Raw genomic sequence first — 19,974 nt, forward strand, 5'->3', positions numbered from 1 at the left:
ACACTAAAGAAATTAAACCCTGCCATTTTTCCTTTGTGCTTAAAAAACCAAAGCCACTGTTGGGATACATGTGTCAAAATATTTTTTAACAGGTCTCAAAGTTGAGTGTATATAAACGTGGCAGAACTGAGTGGGTTACTTTACGAGACATATAACTATTTGAAATTAATTGAGATTTATTATTTCTGCATTTAAAATTAGCTGAGAGCAAGAGTTGATTTTTTTCTAAAAAATTAACAATATACTCTTACTCTATGGGAATATCATAGAAAATTCATTTTGTTGTCTCCGTGAGAAGCACACGGGTAAATTTTCCTGAATTTCGTTCCCAATTTACAAACATACATTTTGACAATATTCTGAAGACGCTTGCTTTATTACCTAAATTTTAGGTCTCAAGTTTATCACTGTAAAAGGTTTGCTTCTTGTTGTCTTTTTCGTTTGCTCATTTCTTATGTTACCTAGTTTCTTGGTTAGTATCCTAAGGGACAAAAAATCTTTTACATTGCCAAACCATAGTTTTCGCCACACAATTTAGTTACAAAAATAAAAAGGGCCCCAACTACATATATACATTTCTAGTTAAACTACACCAGTATTTTAGTTAAACCACATACACTTCTGCCTTAATTAGAATATGTGGATTAGCAGTTAGAAATTTTAAAAGATGTTTAAATTTTGCAAACAATTCCAGATAAGCATTGCCCTCCCCCCACTTCCACCTGTAAAGTTAAAAACAAAACAAAACACAACTAAAAACACACAATCCATCAGTCACCTAATGTCCAAAATGACTCGGAAAGTTTCTCTGTAATTAAACATTGACGGTGGACTACACACCAAAAGCTTCAAGGACAGTTCATGCCAATCATCAAGAATCGTAACATTATTGAAAAAGTACACTTGTCCTCAGGAGGATGCTTCAGAGAAGTAATTTACAAGGAGCATGGCTGTATTGTAACTTTTTAAAGGAAAAAATAGTGTCTTTGGATAGAAAGAAACAATGTAAAAAATCCCCTTTTTAAAATGCAGAAATAACTCCATTATCCATCTGCATTTACATTACTGCCCAAAAGAATGGGTCTGGAAAGACCATTTTCTGTACAGACACTAGTTAATCTCTGTATGAAAAGACAGCATCTGGCATGGGAATAAACGACGGAGATACTGGTCTATTAGCACACATAGAGACTTTCTTAAGGCTGATCCAGTGAACGAACCTTTGGATCCAGAAGCATTTCTTCATTTCTTTTCTTTTCGGTTGAGTTCCCAACAAAAACTTGGACGTTGAGCGGTTCTCATTTTGCATTTCTCCATTTATGGAGAGGATGGAATAATGACACCAAAAGTACTTTGGTTTTTTTTTTTTTTCTTTTAAAAATAATTTGCTTTCTTTTGCATGCCACAGGACAGATTTCTAGTTTCAAAACAGGGTACATTGAGAACAAAAATATCCCCCCCTCCCCAACCATCTTTATTTTCACCATTACAAGAAATCCTTCTGGAAACACGAGTGACTAGACAGTATCGAACCACTGAATCTACAAGTTAATACACAGTCTGTTATGGCAGAAGAACCAAGATGTTTCCCCCAAAGAAAGATTTTAATTTTCCAAATATAAAAGAGTCTAAGAGGATCATATGTGAACAAACAAAAATCTTATTCCAGGGTTTATGGTAAAGATGGATAACACACTGGCAGCTGAAGAAAGCTGAAACTCTTACTAATAAATAGATCCAAATTAAGAATTTCTACAACATTTCTTTAGAAAACAGAACCAGAATTCCTTTTTTAAAATGATGATCCTGTGGAATGCCTTTGCTTCCATATTTATCTAATATTATAACAGTAAAACAGACACAAGAATGTTGATGACAGCTCAACGATGCTGGATGCAGGACATTTACAAGAACACTTTTGTTTAAAAGTCCTACAGGTTTATTGACTAAGGCTAAACAGCAATTCATATGATCCTATTTGGTGCATTTTCTACCATGGTCCAAGATCATTATATGGATACAGCCAAGGACTGGGCCCCAACTTTCAGGAAAAAAGACCACAAAGAAGAAAATCAGGGTGGTTATTTGGTCCCCCCAGTTGATAATCTGAGTCCTGGAACTGGAAAAACAAAAGGTGGAAAATATAGACTGCAACAAGTAAAAGGACTTGGAAAAAGTTGGTGGAGAGTAGCACAGTATACGAGTAAGGTCACTGGGCTTGGGATGGCAAGGGCGCTGCATTGAAAGAGCATCCACGGGACCAAGTACTTATAATGTCTTGTGGTGTCATTCCCTCAACGACTTTAGAATATCTGTATGCGATAATAAATAGATCAGTTATGTAATAAGGCAGTGTGTTGAATATGCATTCGTCCTGTGGAATGAATCACCACAGAGAGAGAGACATGATACCAGACACATTCTTTAAGTTTTCTTGTGTTGTGTTTGATCTGTTTGTTTTCAAGGCTATCCAGGCTGACTCTTCCCGGGGATTTCCTTGGAGAGAAGAGTGGTCCGCTGAGGCTGGTTTGCTTAACCTCTCCTTTATCAAGAGATGATGACTGGCTTTAAAGAAAAATAAAGCTGAAGGTTGTTTGATTTTTATTTTTTCCCTTTTGGTTGCATCATTCTGAGTGTTTTCATATAAACAAACAAAAAAAATAACAACCAAAAAAAACAAACAATAGTTTTTGATGCATCCAGTTGTGGTATCCTCAGGATGTTCCAGATGTTTCCAGGTAACTCTGTAGTTTACGGACTGTGGTTTTGTCCAGGGAGCAAAGATCAAAATCAAATGTCGTGTTTGTGATATGAAAGTGTCCAGTTTCTTCTATAAGGTTCACAATCTAGAGGAGTAAAGAAGAGAAAGTTTGGGCAATAAGCAATAGACATCAAAAGGCAAAGAAAGAGTGATGGAGTGGGTCAAATATGGAACCAAGAGATTCATATTCCCATTTAGTGCAAGAAGGTCCCATGCTATTAATGGCACCAAACTCTCAGCCAATTTGGTAAGCCAAAGGAACACTATTCTCAGTGAGAGCAGGTTACCTCTTCTCATCATTCACAGCCTTTAAAACGATTCCTGCTTTCAAGTCATCAACAGACTATTTTACTCTAGGGGTAGGAGTGGAAGGGGAGACAGAAGTTCAAGACCCCTCTAAAAATCAGCTACTGACTCAATGAACAGTGACTATACCTACTAGATGTAAGGAAATTCCAGCCCAGAAACAACAAAACTCCTTATAAAAAAGTATACACATACATACATGTATAATAACGATCATTTTTCTTTCTGATTACATTATTGTTGAAAATTTATAAAATAAAAGAACTCACAAAGAAAGAGATAGAAACCATCTACAACCCCACCCCCTGAAGATCATGGGCAGTGACTGGAAAAGGGGCTCAGGCGAGCCTTCTGGGTGCTGCAACTGTTTTGTTGCATGATTTGGGTACAATTTACAAAAGATGCATTCACTTTTTAAAACTCCATCTAGTTGTACATTTTGTTATACTTCAACAAAAAATGAATGAAACTTGTATTTATGACTTACAGTCATGTTGAGTTGACAGCCTTGAGTATTTGGGGGTGAGAAGTATTATCTAAAAAAAGAAAGGACACCTTTCTCTCCCCGTTTGGAATAGTTACATCTCATTTCTTATTGTATTGGCTTCAATTTTCAGAAATACGATAAACAAAAGTGGTCACAGAGATACTGTTGTCTTGCCCTGGGTTTGAGGAGGATGCTTCTAAGGTTTCAACATTAAGAATCATTTTAGTTTGGCCGGCCCCATGGCGCAGTGGTTAAGTGCACACATTCCACTTTGGCAGCCCAGGGTTTGCCGGTTCGGATCCCGGGTGTGGACGTGGCACCACTTGGCACGCCATGCTGTGGTAGGCATCACACATATAAAGTACAGGAAGATGGGCATGGATGTTAGCTCACAGCCGGTCTTCCTCAGCAAAAAAGAGGAGGATTGGCAGCAGATGTTAGCTCAGGGCTAATCTGCCTCAAAAAAAAAAATCATTTTAGTTATTGGTTTGAGAGAATCTTTTAGCATGTTGTATGTTTTCCATGCCTATTTTACTAATAATTTTATCAGAAATGGCTGCTGTGCCTGGGTAGTGTGGGTTTTTGGTACGTACGCTGTGGGTAATTTGGGATGGAGGGGGTTAATTTTAGTAAGCTTTGTGGAGGAGAGAGGAAAATTAACAACAGTATGAAAGACAAAAATATTTGTGCAGAGAAAACAATTAGCAAACTCTTCCACTTATTTTTAGTTGTCTGTGCTACTCCCTTTCTATCACTTGCTTTATATTCTCTTTAGTTCAGTAATCTTAAAAAAGAATACTTTTAATTATTTAGCCTATTATTCATTCAATGAAGTTTTAGATTACCTAATTTCAGTTTGAAAACAGCAGAATGAAAACTTTTGACCTTCTCTTCTTACAATTAGTTTTCTTTAAAAAACAGTAAATTTGTGAACTATTCCCTATGGGTCAGTGGCACTCAAGAGAAAATGTGCTCCCCATTCCTGACATATTTGACTTCCAGAGAGGCATAAAAGACATATTGGACCTCAATCCAATTAAATGCCCAACTCCAGACTGAGCTGCTAATGCCTTATTCAACCTCTTGAACTATTTTTTACAGATATAACCATGGCTTTAATAATAAAACAAGTTATTCCCATTGCGAAACCATGACAGACACAGCAAAGTGCCTACCTAATATCCGTTTAGCCCTTCTTCTTTACCAACAGAAGCTTGATCTTCCGGGAGTGGCAGCATGCCCAGCTAAAAGGCTTGCTTTCCCAGACCCACAGGCAGTACTCGGCAAACACTGCTATTTACAATTTATTTGAAAGAAGTCACTGAGCTTTCAGGAAAATTTCTGAAAAGGGTATGGACAAGGGGCACGTGCCTTTTGCCCTCTGCCCCTCTTCCTGTCTGGAATGAAGACGCAATCCTGGAAGCGCAGCATCTCTTCCCCTCAAGAGGATGAAAGCAAGATGTGAAAGATGGCAGAGCAGGAAGGCAAGGAGTCTATCTCCTCAGCATCTTTTAAGCCATGCACTGACCATGAATTACTTACCTCTGGGCCAACTACTAGATATGGTGGGGTGGAGAGGGAGCCTTACTTAAACCACTGGACCCAGGGCTCTATTACACGCATCAAGAGATTATTCTAAGGGGTGTTCCCAATTGCGGTTAAAGTACTAGATCCACGTCAGAATTTATCTAGCAAGATCTTCTCATTAGCACTAAAAGATCTAAAATGGACACATTTGATTTATTAATTAATGATTATAGAGCTCTGGCTAAGTCACCCGACACATCTGCACACATACAGAGACACACGCACAGCTATGTCCCACACATAAACCTTTCAAGGCAGTCAAATACTTACTACAGATTTAACATCAATTGAATTAAGAGTGCTTTCCAGGGTAAATTATCTTTTTTGCATATTGTGTAGAAATACTACAGACCTAGTGAAAATGTGTCAACTTGAGGGTGGAAACCAATACCCTGGTCAGAGAGCTCTTTCAGGATGGAAACAAATAGCTTTTCAATTTATACAATGGAGGCAAATAACTATTATTCCAGAGTGTGACTCCTCTCCCCAACTAGCTGGCCAGTAGGTAAGCGACAAAGCATTCGGAATAGAGGGTGTTAACTGTGGCATACTGAGTTCTGACTCGGCTCGCTATTTGAACGTCATTAGACAGAACATTATCAACTTTGAGCCTCAGTTTCCTCATCTATAAAGTAGGGATCATGCTACCTGCTCTAATTATCTATCAATCTACCACACACGGTTGCGCAGAGGATCAAATACGGTAAATGAAGCTTCTTTATAGCTGTCATTTGCCATACAGATTGGGGAAACATGATTATGACTACCATATAAATGTAAACTTACCCTTAATTATCTGGGCGGTAACTATACAGCACGTGAATTATCAGACCCAGTGCTTTTTCCTCCTCCCTTCACTGACTGTTAGCATTTCATTAGCACTAAAACAAACGAAGCAGGGAAAATGCCAGAAGCTAAAACTCAGAAAAGGCCTCCTTCAATTTTTTAAAAAATAATTACAATAAAAGTTTTCAGGGGGAAGGGAAGAAAGCGAGGAGAACAGTAGATGAAGGAAAGCCATTGAAATAACAAACGAAAACCACAAAGTGAGGGTGAAAAGTACAGCCTTACATTTTCCCTTTAAAATGACAGTGAACTCATCCTTTTAAGAAAATAGCTTTCTGTGACTCAACGTAGCTGCTCACTAATCACTTAACAATAAGTAGAAAAGAGAGCAATAGAATACCTTCTAGAAAGAGCCACTTGATTTTAAAGCAAACAAGACACACTTGCCCACTAGGAAATTCGGCCCTGTCATCTCCCACACCTTGTAATATCATGTAGGTTCATTCACAGTCCTCCTGCTTCCTCCACGACTAGCACGCTCACCCCGCCTGCAGCCACACACACGCAAAGGGACGAAGGGGATCCGATCAATCGAACTCAGGGAGCCCTGCATTTTTACAGGGGCTCGTGAGCACACATCAGGATAGACGCAGAGACAGCCCGGAAGCAGCCGCAGCAGCCGCAGCAGTTGGCGCCGTGTGGGACTGGCTGCCAACGGGAACAGCACTAATGATTTGAATTATTAGAGCATGTAGCCACGTCCTCAATTAAGTAAAGACTTCATAAAGAAAAATAAATGTGCGTTCCTTTCCAGGAATCTGGATAGTTGGAACATCAGAAACACCGCATTACATGCTTTATTCCAGTGACACAAGCCACAAAGCCTATAAACACCCTGCCGGTTCCTGAAGGACGCCACTGCGCCTTTCCACAGGAATCCCCGGCTCTGCTGATGGAGAGCGGCTCTGCTGTGGCTCTCTTGTCGTGTCATTACCCTGCATCACACTGCAATAAGGAGTGCCCCTCCAAAGTAATAAAAAAAGATAGAGTGGCTGCACACAAGGAAAGCAGGCAAGAGAACAAGGTATGCACAGGAGTGGAAAAGGAAGAGTGTGTAAACTGCTTAACTCATTCTTCAGAGGACGGCTGTTGTGAAAACAGTTGTGATGGATTATTTCCTGCCACGTCAGCCTTTTAGAGGGTACTACATAGAGTTTTTTTTTAAACAGGGAGGATCCAGTTGGTAAATCTGTGATTCCTTCCCCGAGCCCTGGTTTTTAATTATAAAAAGGTAGATGCATTATTTTTAGTTTGATTATGTTTTTTAAAAACCAGGGTTCTTTCCACCGGAAGCAGCCTCTTCACTGAGTGGGCAGTTAGGAACAAGTTTTGCTGTAACTGCTTCTGCCTAGAGCGGAGTCAGGTCTGGGATAAGTTAGGTCTTTCCGAGAATGGCCTCGGCTATGGCTGGAGAAGCACTGTCTACCACGTGACAACGTGAGTGCCTGGCCCTGGGTTAAAAGGCAGGCCATCAGGCTCCCACCTGCAAGGGATTCTAAAACATGCCAGGCAATCTCCTAGGATGGAGAACATCATTTTCAGGAGAACACTTCTCTGGAGTGTTCTCCACGTTGTTAGAAGGAATACTCCGACACACAGCTCATCCCCAGCCTCCCTGGAGATAACTCGGAAAGTATCAGAGCTGTTATCTAAATTGCTAAACTATCTTCTAAGGAAGCCCTGGTTGTCCTCAGAGCATTTTTTCCTTTCTAAATAGGATGCAAATCCAGACTCAGAGCTGAATTTCTGGGGAGTTTAGAAGTGCTCAATCTCCCTTTCCAAATAAATATGGAACACTTGGTTTAAAGAAGAATCAAATTATGAGTGAGTCCTAGGTATTGACATCTCTAGGTTTGACTGGGTCCACTGTACCGATGCTTACCTTACGCAAAAGCGGTTTAAGAACACAGGCTCTCTTGATCCAGTGCTTTCTGTTCATTAAACTAGATGCTGGGTGCCAGCACCGCAAGCCCCCAGAGTATAACAAAGATCTTAACCACTTCTTGTGAGCTAAATAAAAGTGTCAGACCAGATTTTCTGATAGGATGCATTTAATAGGAAAAGACCTGGGACGTGATCCTGGGCTCACCAGAAATTCTGTCTCAGGTGTTCAGCTCGGCATGGTGGAGAACTCACAGACTTTGCGGCACGCATTCCACAAGATGAGCAGCTCTCAAGGTGGAGAATAACACTAGTCTTCAATAGTGCTATGTTTTACAATAGGAATTAATTAAGCAGTAAACCGTGACAGGACATGCATCATGGTATCATAATCACAAGCCTCAGCTGCACTACAAGGCAAAAGGCCAAAGACTGAGAGCTTTCAACTGGCCTGGGAATGCAATTAGAGGGAAACGCTGTGCGCCCTGGAGGGCCTTTATGCCAGGTTAAAAATCCATAGCTATCGCTCTCTCCCTCTAGAACACTAAAATAAGCCACTTCGATGGAATTCTCCAGTAAGCCACCTTCCCTCACAATTCTTTCAAAGGTCAAAACAAAGGACAATGTGAAATTGGGAATGCCAATGACACCCTAAGGTAAGACCCTGCCCAACGGCCTAATCTCCTCAACTCATTGGCTGGGCTTTCTTTGTGAAGTGTCCCAAGTCTGCCCAAACATCTGTCTCACTGTCCTGTGAGACTCACCGTGAGGGCCCAGCTTGTGCATTAACAGCTTTATTGGACAACTGCTCCACAGTGGTTCAGAGCTGGTGTTCAGGAAGGGCTGAGAAAATCAGCTAATAGATTTACCATCACCACTCAGTCAATTAGCACTAAATAATTGGTAAATGGCAGGCTGAACAATTTTCAATTCTACAGAAGAAAGCTGAAGAAAAACACTATCAAAGTGTTAGAATATGTCTCAGGGTAAGCCACTCAGATCCTACTCCCCTAACCCATTCCTCACTTAAATGGAAATATAAGAAATGCAACTTATCTCCAATTAAAAATCATAGGTCTGTAAGTCTTTGACTCAAATCTGAAACTCTAGAAGGGTTAAATAGCTCATCAGACCAGAGAACTTGGCAAGTTTGAGAGTGCTTATTTATAGATTTAAGCAAAAATGTACACAGAATATAAAAGTGACCAGCAGCCATTAAATATTAAAAAAGAATAACCCATATATAGCTGGGGTAGATTAAATACTAACTTCAAGTCTTTAAGAGTATTAAGGAAAAAATCAAACAGTGAAATAATCTACAAACTCACCCTGGAATTTAGAATACAACCTTCTCTTTGGATGTTAAAGAAAAATTATTTTCTCAATAGCCACTGTTAACACAATGGACGCATGTACCGTAACCATATGAAAACTAAAAACCACCCTTCTTATCTTCTCCAAACATCAAATTGTACCAATAGAAGTTTCCCCACTCTACGTATTCCACAGATGAGTTCACAATAATAGAATGTACAGTGTACAAGATAAGAGAAACGAGGAAAATATTTATTTTCCTTAGAATAGCATTGGCAAAAGCTTACTAAATTGAATCACAAACGTTTACAACATTTGACTGAAACTCTTATCACTGTTTTCCCATGAAACCAGAAGCCTGGCCCCAAGGCTTCTGCATTCCTACTATCCCGTCCCTCAGCCCACACTATAGCATCAGCCGGCTGGGGGATCAGTACGTTCCAGCATCAGCACCTCCACAAGCGCCCAGTTTTCATCATCCGCAGCACCAAGGAGGGAGATGATCTGGCAAAGCTCCAAAGCAGACTGCCTGGTAGCCTGGGAAATGAGCAATCTCCCCAAGTACTTCTGCAGGTGGCACTAGCCCGGTTCTGCCAGGGTGGGGCTGCTGTGGCCTCCAGGTGCTATCACACTACCCCAGGATCCTCCAGGCCTTGAGGCTTCTGGAGAGGGTTGTGCTGAAAAAGCATTTCTCACCTGCTGCAGAATGTGCCTTTCCCTCAGTGTCATTAACCTTCTGTGAAGCTCCACCAGTTCATCTAGGTATGCCTGAAAGAGAAGAGGACCCCCCAAAAGAACAAGCACTTGAGGAGGTAGTTCAAAAATAAAAGGATAACTACAGAGGAACAGACAAGCAGCTGTTGGCGGTTCTCCATTCTAACCCCCTAGCCCAGGCTGCGCGGACTGGTGCCCAAAGCTTTTGCAGAACAAGTCTCTCTTGGCTGACTATTACCATTATAAAGCCTGCTTTTTTAAAAAAGGGCAATTCTTGCACTTCTTTGCTCTCAACAAGATTCAAGTGAGCAGACTCACTGTCTCCCAACAATGCCTCCACAGAGAGAAAGGGTACTCAATGGTAAATTGTGAGCTTAAACATGTTATCACGAGCTACTTTCATTTTTTTTATTCTTCCATTTTAGAAGCTACCTAACTAAGAGAAAAAAAATTCTAAGTTTGAACATGGAAGTATCAATGCACATCACCAATCATGTCAGGGCAAATTCTTTAAGAAAAAAAAAAAACCTTCCTGGTCATACCAAAAATTGCTAGTAAATAGCAAGTGACAGAAGAATGTCTTAGGAAAATATAGGTCACTATCCAAATTAATACCTGGTTTGTCACGAGCTCCTCTGACAGGGCAGAGGCTCACCTCTCTTTCCACATGCTCAGACCACGAGTCTTTGTTAGCGTAACTGCATGGGTGTCTAGCACCATTTACAATGAAGGCAAAGGAAAGGTTTGTGAAGCATTAGCCAGGCCTGCCCTGATCCTGCAAAGCAGGTTAGGACCCTGCTCAGAACAGGAGGCTAAGCCCCAACAGGTCTTGAAGTCAGATTTCAGATGCACGATGCACACTTGGGGAAAGCCCAGTGCACTGGGATCAGATGTCCTGCTCACTGACGTCTGAGATTCCTTTCCCCTCTGCCTCCACCAGGATTTTCTTACCTCCCAATTCAATGTGCCCGAAATCCCTTGGCAATGTAGGCATCATGGCAAATGGTAGCATAAGGCCAAGCTTAACACTGAAAATATAAGCAAGACTTGGAAAATAAACTACAAAGCCACTGGTCGGCTGGGGGTCTCGGGCACTTCTGATGAAGCAATGAAAGGAGAACCAGCGAGGATGATCAAGGAAAAGGCCAAGAAACAGAAGATGAGTCGGTGCTGTAGCACTCATAGCAAAGGGCTGGAAACCTACCTTGTCACAGTCACCATTCTTTATTTGCTTATCTGATTTGCTTTGCTTTATTGGACTTTTCACTTCAAGAATCTGGGGATCAAAGAGAACACAGTTAAATTTGATTTCAAGCCCTTCTTAGCCAACCAGCCACCTAAACAAAGACACTTATGAATGAAATGTCATACAATCACATTGCTTTCCAGATAGTATTTCTCCGCTATACATTTTCTTTCTTCTCTTCTAACCTTACTTGTCCTTGGAAAATAAATTGCTTATATCTGAAATGCTGAGTCAGGGCAATAGAACTTTAAAAAAAAAAAACGTTGATGATAAGGAAATTGATCCAAGCTTCCAAGGCTGCTTTTCTTCTGTGACAACACTCTCACACATATGTACAGCAGCTGAGTTATACTGGATTAGAGTCCCCTCTGGCAAGAATTTTTTCGTATTCATTCTGCTGTTTCAGCATGACTACCAGTGCTTGGGACGCTAGGGATGATAAAACAAACACTCGAATGCCCTTTGCAGTACCTGACTTCCAGATTCTAAAAATGACTCATATCCACTAAATTGACGCAGCTTTGGAAGTGAAGATAGCCATCAGTTACACCATTGCTCCCAACTTGGGATCCTCCAACTCAAGAAATGAAGAGCCAAGACTATCTTCTGTGTTTCAAGAAACGATGTGTTTACCCATGATAAAATACCAGTGCCTTTCCTTTTATAAGCTGAACCAACTACAGCTTAGGTTATGAAAAGTGGTTTTGCATACTTTTCAGAAGCGTCCATGGGGAGCTATGTTTCTAATTAATAAAAAGGAGAAACAAATTATTATTTAATAAATATGGTTGATTTATTAGAATCTTCAAAATTAAGGATTATGACGGAAATATTTTTAAATGGCCCTTGCCTAAAATGGCTGAGAACTACTAAATTTATTGATGAGTGTTTACAAATGTATATAAACATAAAAAGCAAAGTTATTTGTCTTTTTCATGATAATCTCATTACCAAGTGAGTTATTATAATCTGAAGCTAATATGAAGGAGGAAAATGCCAAATAAAGGGCATATTTAAGAAGTCTCACATTCCTACTGCTCTTGTGTTTATCCATTCTCTGCTCTACCACACACACACACAAACCACAATTCTGTTCAAAAGTCTACCATATTCCATAACACACAGAAGATTTTAAAAATGACTCCACTTCTAATTTGTAGTAGAAAGAGCAGTGACTGGGCTTAGAAACCTAAGTTCAGGTCCTGGACCTATCATTTAACATTTTGGGGCCTCAAAATATGAGATGAAATGAGAGATGAACAAGACGATGTCCAGATTCCCACTCAGCTGTAAAATTTCATACTACGAATAAACATTTTACTTGTTGAGGATAGGACTATGACATGCTAGAAAAGATCAAATACTTCTAAAAGGGTATGTTTTCCTTTGAATTTAGAATAATGTACGGATAAGAAGTGAGCTGCTAAGTCTTTCCTGAGAATCGCCTTAATTTATTTTTAACATTAAGATAACCAGATGACCAATTTGACCAGGCTAACTTAAAATACAATACTTTTGGCAACACGAGGAAATTACTTAATGGCAGAGGCAAGGCAATCGTTTTTAACATGCTCCACTGTAAAGGAAACCAAACACTCCACTACATGCAGAATTTCCTTCTCTCTATTGTTGTTGGAAATGAGACCTCAGGGGAAAACTCGGCGCTCAGAGACCTAGGAGTAAGTAGGTCAGTAGATGGCACTCCTCGCCAACGCAGATCCGGGCTGGGCGAAGCAGACAGTTTGCTGAGACATCAGGCAAGAGGAAAAACCGCCTGCCTGCTCGCCTTGAGCATTAGAAAACTGAATTTTGTTCCCATCATATCCCACTCTGCATGCCTGTTCCACCCCCCAAGTCAGTGCACTCGGCGAGGGGGCGGCGGGCAAAGTGACTCTGCATTTGCAATGGAACTTCGCTCACTAGGTTTATAGAGTTCTCCCACCTTCTCCTCGGAGCAGAAAATAAAACATTCGGGGCACTTAAGTCCCACCCTACACATTCCGTAAGCGCTACAGCACAGAAGGCCAAACTACATTGAAATCCTAGTTTCTTTCTTCTGAAGCAGCAGTGGCAGGAACAAAAGCTCCTGGTGTCAGTGATCCGCCTCAAGTTACTGAGTGGCTGCCCAGAGAGGGCTCAGTTAATCTTCCTTCTTTGATCTCTCCCTGCTCCAAAATAAACAGCTTTGTCAAAACCTCATTCCGAGAGAGCTGAGCCATGCTGAAGACAATTGTTTTATTTATGATCCTTCCTTATCTTTAAGGAAACGGCTCCAGAATATAAAAGGCCAGCACCTTGTATTCCACGGGCTTATTTCAAACCAGTTTAACTGGATAGAGTCTTTAATTTCATTCAACATGCTTTGCAGGCTGATAGGTGATTTATGATATTCTGAATATTAACTTGGGTCCAATACATCACTTCCTTGCAGGCCCCTCTCTCCTCCCTCCCCTCCTCACTTTCAGCCAAAAAGGATCTGGAATTTTGATTTTGTTTGAAATTCACATAAGAGAGGTTAGGAGTAAAAAAAAAAATACCTTTGGTTAAAATGGCACAGCAATATTATTCCCCAATAAAGGCGACTAAGCTCTCCTGAGGGAAACAGCCACCCAGACTGCCTAGAGGCACCATGCATACCCATGGTCATCTCTGCACATAGACCTGTGATTAGTTGCATTTCTATCCTTCATCTGAGGGTATGGCTTGAAAATCAAATTTTCAAGATTATTATTTTTCTGTATCCCTTTGTGAGGAGTGACAAGTCAATTATTCAGCAGATGGATTCTCCACTGATAGGTCTTTCATGTTAATGATCACTATTAGCTTCTAACGATACTCATGTTAATTACTTGCTTTGTTGACATGTGGCGCTCTCTCTGTTCACTTTTTTTTGAGAGTTAGGACATGTTTGACTCAATTAGCACTTTCTGTCTTCTCTAGTCCCTGGAAGATTTGAGAAAAGGTAAGGAAAACTCAGCTTTGCTTGGTAATTTACAGAAACTTGAGAGAGCATTATCAACTTGCAGACAGAGAGCAGCCAAGGGGTATGGAAGGAGGAAACATGGGTCCCCCCCATTTCACAGTGAGGCCTTCCCAGGATGTTTTCATCTATTTTATTTGATCAAAATTTCAGATTATCACATATACACATTCAAATATAAGACTAAAAACACATTCCAGGGTGCAATTTAAGTGACTTTTAGATTTGTACTACTTCACTTTATTGGCATAGAGAACTAAGAAAGACGGTTAATTTTTTAAGAACTCCTAGAATGTTGACTGAAAGGGACAGGATCACACCTGATCCACTGCAGGTGATCTGAGGGGTTAAGAAATCAATAAACAAAGTTTTAAAAACCTTTTCTCGCTCTCTCAGTTCCAAGACACAGCTCCAAGGAGGCAGGCACTCTTGTGGGACATGTACTCCCTACCCTAGACTAGCTAAAAGTGAAAGCATATGGACTTTCTTATTATGCTTATAGGTCCATGGAGAAAGTGACATATAACTGAGTATTCCTGACAGATTGATGATTCACACGTGTGAAGCTACATTTGTTGAATAAACATATGCCAAGGAACCAGTGGTATTTAATCAGATAAAGTAATTTTTACCCTCTCCAGACAGATGATACTATTCATTTTTGTTCTTGTTTTGCTAGAGGGGTTCAAAAAAAAAGTCTGACAAAGAACCCAAACCTTTCTCTGAAGCCAAGGTCAGCTTCAGACTGCCCATCCAGGAAGGGTTTAGGGGCAGCTATTAGGTTTGAAGGGCATGAGAGGGGCTTGCTGGAGCTGCATTTATTTAGCAAGCACAGTCTTAATGCCGACTGGGAAAGAAGCTGAAGGAGCTTAATGAGGGGCACAAACGCATACACTAGCGTCCTTCACTCCTGGCACGGCCACTGCTGTCACCCATGAAGTAACCTAATTCTAACACAGCACCCACCAGAAGCAGAAATCAGGCCTAAATAGGTTTCAATTGGATATAAAAATGTATTCAGGGTCCAAATTCTATTCTTTTGCCAGCTCATACTGAAGCATAAATCTACAAAAGAATCCTGAGTTATCTAGTTAGCCACGCGCCGGCTCTTCTCAACTGATTGGTGATGATGGCTACGTGCTTAGTCTTCACTTTACCCTGAAAAGCTCGACTTGTGGTGGTGGTGGAAGCTGGCTGGGCCATCGGCATGGCTGGCCCTGAAGATGAGGGAACACAAGGACCACAGGGAGCCAGGATAAGGAATGAGAACGCACTAACTCCTTGAAGAGCCAGTCTCTAACAGACCATGAGGCTGGGCTTGCATCCACATGTAAGGACACAAAGAAACTGCAGTTGAATTGTACCTGGTCACGTAAAGAACCCTGATGTTATTCCTACTTAATAATAGAGGCTTCAAGTTGTAGATAACCCTTATAAATGAAGGATTTTAAATTTTAAGAGCTCTTTGCTTATGCTTTATATAAAACAAAGTCTTCAGCTATCAAATCACACTTTCCCAGTAAAACAAAGATCACAAATTCAAGAACAAGACCATTTAAGATTGTAGGACACCTGTGAAACAGAACAATTTTAGAAAAATGAAGTTCTTTTATTTCCAAGTTAATAATATTCACTTGGTAACTTGAATTAAGCAATTATTGTAGAGGTCACAGGGAATTTGTCTAAAGAGAGATAAGAATAACTTACGGTAATGAGAGTATCAACTCAACGCACAATGAGGCTTTTACAATATTCATGATACTTGAAAATGGTTTATTTTAGTAAGTATTTAAAATATCCCAATCTTAATCATTTGTTTTACAAAAGCTCTTCATCACAGCTTTCAAAGTTCTGCCTTGACCTTATCCAAATAACTATATTCAGAGTTGACTTCCAAATTAATAAGACTTCCTTTAGCTTGATTTATAGCAATGATAATGACCATTATTTACTCTGCATTTTGTTAACTATTCCTCACAATCACAAGTGATGATCCTCTTTTTCTGGAATGAGCACAGAGGCAGAGCACCCATAATAGTAAACATCTACCATCAACTGAGCGCCAAGTAGGTGTGGGCACTGACCCACACTCTTTACCTCTAGTATTGGTCATCCTCCCAATAAGCAGCAAGCTTGGTATTAATATCTCCATTTACAGATGAGGAAACTGAGAATCAGAAGTTAAAAGGTAATTTCCTACCTGTCAATTAGTAAAACAAAGAACAGACTTGCTACTAGCTCCAAAGGTCTTATTCTTTCTAATTCATGAATTCGCCTACTTACTGCTGAGGGGAAAAATATATAGAAATCAGGAGTAAATGGGCAGCACTTCTGTCACTATCCCTTCCTGCAACTACTTAATTAACCCAGCCAATGGAACATACTTTTCATGACAAGAGAAGTTCTTTTATCCTAACGACATGTTTATTCCTAAGGTTGTAGGTTTCCATTTATTTGCTATCAAGAAGCACTTTGTTTACAAGTAAGGGGGTAGAAGATTTTGTGTGCTCTGTAGAAATGATCACATCTAGTTCTACAGTCTTGAACAGTGTGAACCCAGCAACCTACCTGGTTGTTGTTGGTTTTTAATAAGGGTGGCGGGGGTTCGTGATGTAGGGGTGAAGAAGCAGAACTGCTTTCGCTGTCGCTGCCATCACTTAAGCTAACTCTGAAAAGAAACAGAGAGGAGAAATATGCATCATTACAGACAATTCTTGAAATATCCATGGAAATAGGTGCAGAGAGCAAGGTATCCAAACGGTAATCATTGAAAACTTGCTTTAACTCATACAACTGCTAACACGGATTGGCGCTTACTTTGTACCTGGAACTGTATTAAGTGTTGGACCCTCTATTTCTCATTTAATGATCCCTACATCACAGGTTAGGAAACTGAGGCTTAGAGAGACTAGGTCATCCACCTAGGGTCATAGAGGTAAAAGTGGTGGTTCTAGGATTCAGACCCAAGCAATGCGACCCAAAGCTGGTGCTCAGCCACTATACTTCACTGGCTTCATTTATTCATAGTTAGCTCCCTGCTCCAGCTCCACCCATCTACTATCATCAAGCATGTCACTCAAACTTGCAGAAAGTCAGCAAAATTACACAGTTTCTAGGGTCCTTCATTTTATTTTCCTTTCCCTCTGCCTCTTGGCTACCCATGAAAAATTTATAAATATGGCTAAAATACAGGCTGCAGGAGTGGAAACAACTGCTAAGAATGTGGACAACAGCCTTGCATGACTGACAGGTCAGGATGACATCTGAGGATGGGATGTCTGAAGCCCAACATGTGAGACTCATCACCAATCATTTCTACTGTGTAATGATTCAAGGCTGTCCTGAGTTCCAAATGCTAATACAACGATTCATTGGAAATATCCCACACCAACATGAAGAGGCCGTGTGTTTGGGATAACTGCTTTAGAAAAATACAATGCTGTGCCAGTCCTGATGGCCTTGTAGTTAAAGTTCAGCACGCTCCACTCCTGTGGCCCAGGTTCGGTTCCTGGGCACGGAACCACCCTACTCATCTGTCAGTAGCCATGCTGAGGCTGTGGCTCACATAGAAGAACTAGAAGGACTTACAACTAGAACATACAACTATGTACTGGGGCTTTGGGGAGGAGGAAGAACAAAGAGAAAGAGGAAGATTGGCAACAGATGTTAGCTCAGGGTGAATCTTGAAAAAGAAAAAAAGAGAAAAGTACAATGCTATCAGGATAATTAAAATATCACCCCTTCCTCTATTTTTTTCTTTTCAGAACAAAGTGGAATTTTCTTATAGCCAGAGTGGGAGATATTTCTTTATTCTAACCTGCTGAACATAAGCCCTCCATCAAAAATGTCCTTTCGTGTTTGCTCTGTCTCTTTGATTATATAGTAACCTAATATAATATTCTTCTCAGAAACAGAAAATGCTTCAGAAATCACGGTAGTTTTTCTTTCACTCTGAATAGGCAATCACACTCTAGCTCTAAAACATATTCAGATAGACAAGATACAAGATAGGAAATGAAAAGGATACACTGGGACATCCTTTAAGCAAAAAACTGATGGAACTTGTGTTTCTTAACTAAATTACATTAATGAAGTGTTCAGTTGAAGCGCTCCTTTAAAATGCTTCTTGACTGAAGTGGAAGGCTGAGTATTTAAACTGATTAAACAGTTGAGACTTCACAAGTGCAATGAAGATCAAATGTTACACTGGCGCTGCTGTGCTAACAGCACATGTCAGGCAGAGGCAAAGAGGAGCATCTCCAACAACGTGTATCACATCAGACAACTCACAGACGTGTACGACCTGACCCACACGGACTCAGGGGACGGGGCAGTAAGTGGGTGGGCAACAGCTAATCACAGAATATGTAGATCTTCTCAACAACAATAACTTGGGAAACTGTCTAAAAAGTCAGGCCTTTTTCATCAGCTAAATTTAAGAGCAGCCAGGGGTCAGGATTTGGGTTGTCCTAAATATGCTCCTCACCTCCAAGTTTCAGTCCATTTTTAAGTCTTTTTGCCCCACTAGTTTCCTTCTTGTTAGATTAAAGACTTCTAAAGGGAAATATTATAAGGCTACGGCCATAAGGTCCTTATTTTTTTCCTATTCAAAAGGAACACAGGCAGGTGACCTTGGGAGAAGGTGGAAGAAGTAGTATCGAGTAGGGCCATCAGGAAGGATCATTGAGAGATCTGATGGAACATATACTGTAACGAGCCTCTTCTCAAAGGACACTAAGAAATTAGCAAGCAGGAAACATGGTCTGTCCAGTTTGGGTTAAGATTGCATTCTTTTTAGGAATTTCAGGGCCTTGTTCACAGTAATGGATAGTGGGAACAGATTTAACATGATATATTATAAATGTAATTGGATTTTAAGTTCAAGTTGATTCACATTTTTTCTACTCAAAACACATTAAAGTAAGCACGCCTATTTGTTTTCCTCATGATAAAGAAATAAAATCCTCAAGGCAATTTCAAGTTGACTATTAATTATAAGCGACATGAATTATCATCTTATAATGTGGAATTATGCCTCACAGCATTAAAGCTACTTAAGGAACCTAATTGTCAGCACACTTAAAAGGAATTTATTTGCTAGAAAACACACACAGGTGATCCTAGTTTTAATTAGGTCACACACATAATTCACTGAAGCCAATTATGTATTTCCAACTACAAACAGAAAACACGTTTCTTCAAATTCTGAGACTACCTACAGCAATGCATCTACACAAACTCTTCCAAAGAAAACAGACTTTATTTTAGCAGTCAGTCCTGCCACCCTGGCATATACTTTCAAGAACAAGGACTTCTGATATGACATTTTTCCCTATAAAATTTTTAGAGGAAAGACCTCTCCTTTCTGAGAAAAGGGACAAATAGTTCCCTGTACAAGTGAGCGTAAACATGCCAAGGTGCCCCAACTTCAAATAAATGTGACCATTTGCTGCCATTGTTTTTGGTGTTTCACACCTTTCTGTGGTTACACTAACAGATCTAGTGAAAAGGGAGGAGTCCATCGAAGGAAACCTCTTTCTTTCCAAGACACCCACCTGCGACTTCGGCTGCCTCCTCTATTTACAGGTCTCTCCATTTCGGAGTCATTGTCATTATCCTCTGCCTCATCTGATTCCTCCTCATTGTCATCGGAATGCAGATCTTTCATTATAGACCTTAAAGGACCTGAGTAATGACAGTGAACCACAGGCAGTCAAACATACGACTTCAAATATACCTAGCCATAGTAGGCACGGGAATGCTCACCAGCACCGAACATTGGTAAAAAATAACCATCATCACATACGTTTATATAGTTTACAAGACAATTCGGTAGTTTCTGGAACGTAACC

The 19,974-nt window shown here is 40.3% G+C and overlaps 1 protein-coding gene across 2 annotated transcripts in view; it reads right to left on the reverse strand.

The window, feature by feature from the left end:
* Positions 1-357: 357 nt before the first annotated feature.
* MLLT3 (MLLT3 super elongation complex subunit) overlaps positions 358-19,974 on the reverse strand; it is a 253,615-nt gene continuing 233,998 nt past the window's right edge. For both annotated transcript variants that reach the window (XM_070589688.1, XM_008531961.2), the window contains exons 7-11: positions 19,678-19,807; positions 16,691-16,790; positions 11,101-11,172; positions 9,879-9,950; positions 358-2,846 (exon numbers count right to left, since the gene is read on the reverse strand). In XM_070589688.1, the coding sequence (XP_070445789.1) occupies positions 2,715-2,846; positions 9,879-9,950; positions 11,101-11,172; positions 16,691-16,790; positions 19,678-19,807 (506 nt within the window). In that variant the 3' untranslated portion in view covers positions 358-2,714. The remainder of the gene's footprint in view (positions 2,847-9,878; positions 9,951-11,100; positions 11,173-16,690; positions 16,791-19,677; positions 19,808-19,974) is intronic.

The sequence above is a fragment of the Equus przewalskii genome, chromosome 22 (assembly GCF_037783145.1).
Source record: "Equus przewalskii isolate Varuska chromosome 22, EquPr2, whole genome shotgun sequence".
NCBI lineage: Eukaryota > Metazoa > Chordata > Mammalia > Perissodactyla > Equidae > Equus > Equus przewalskii.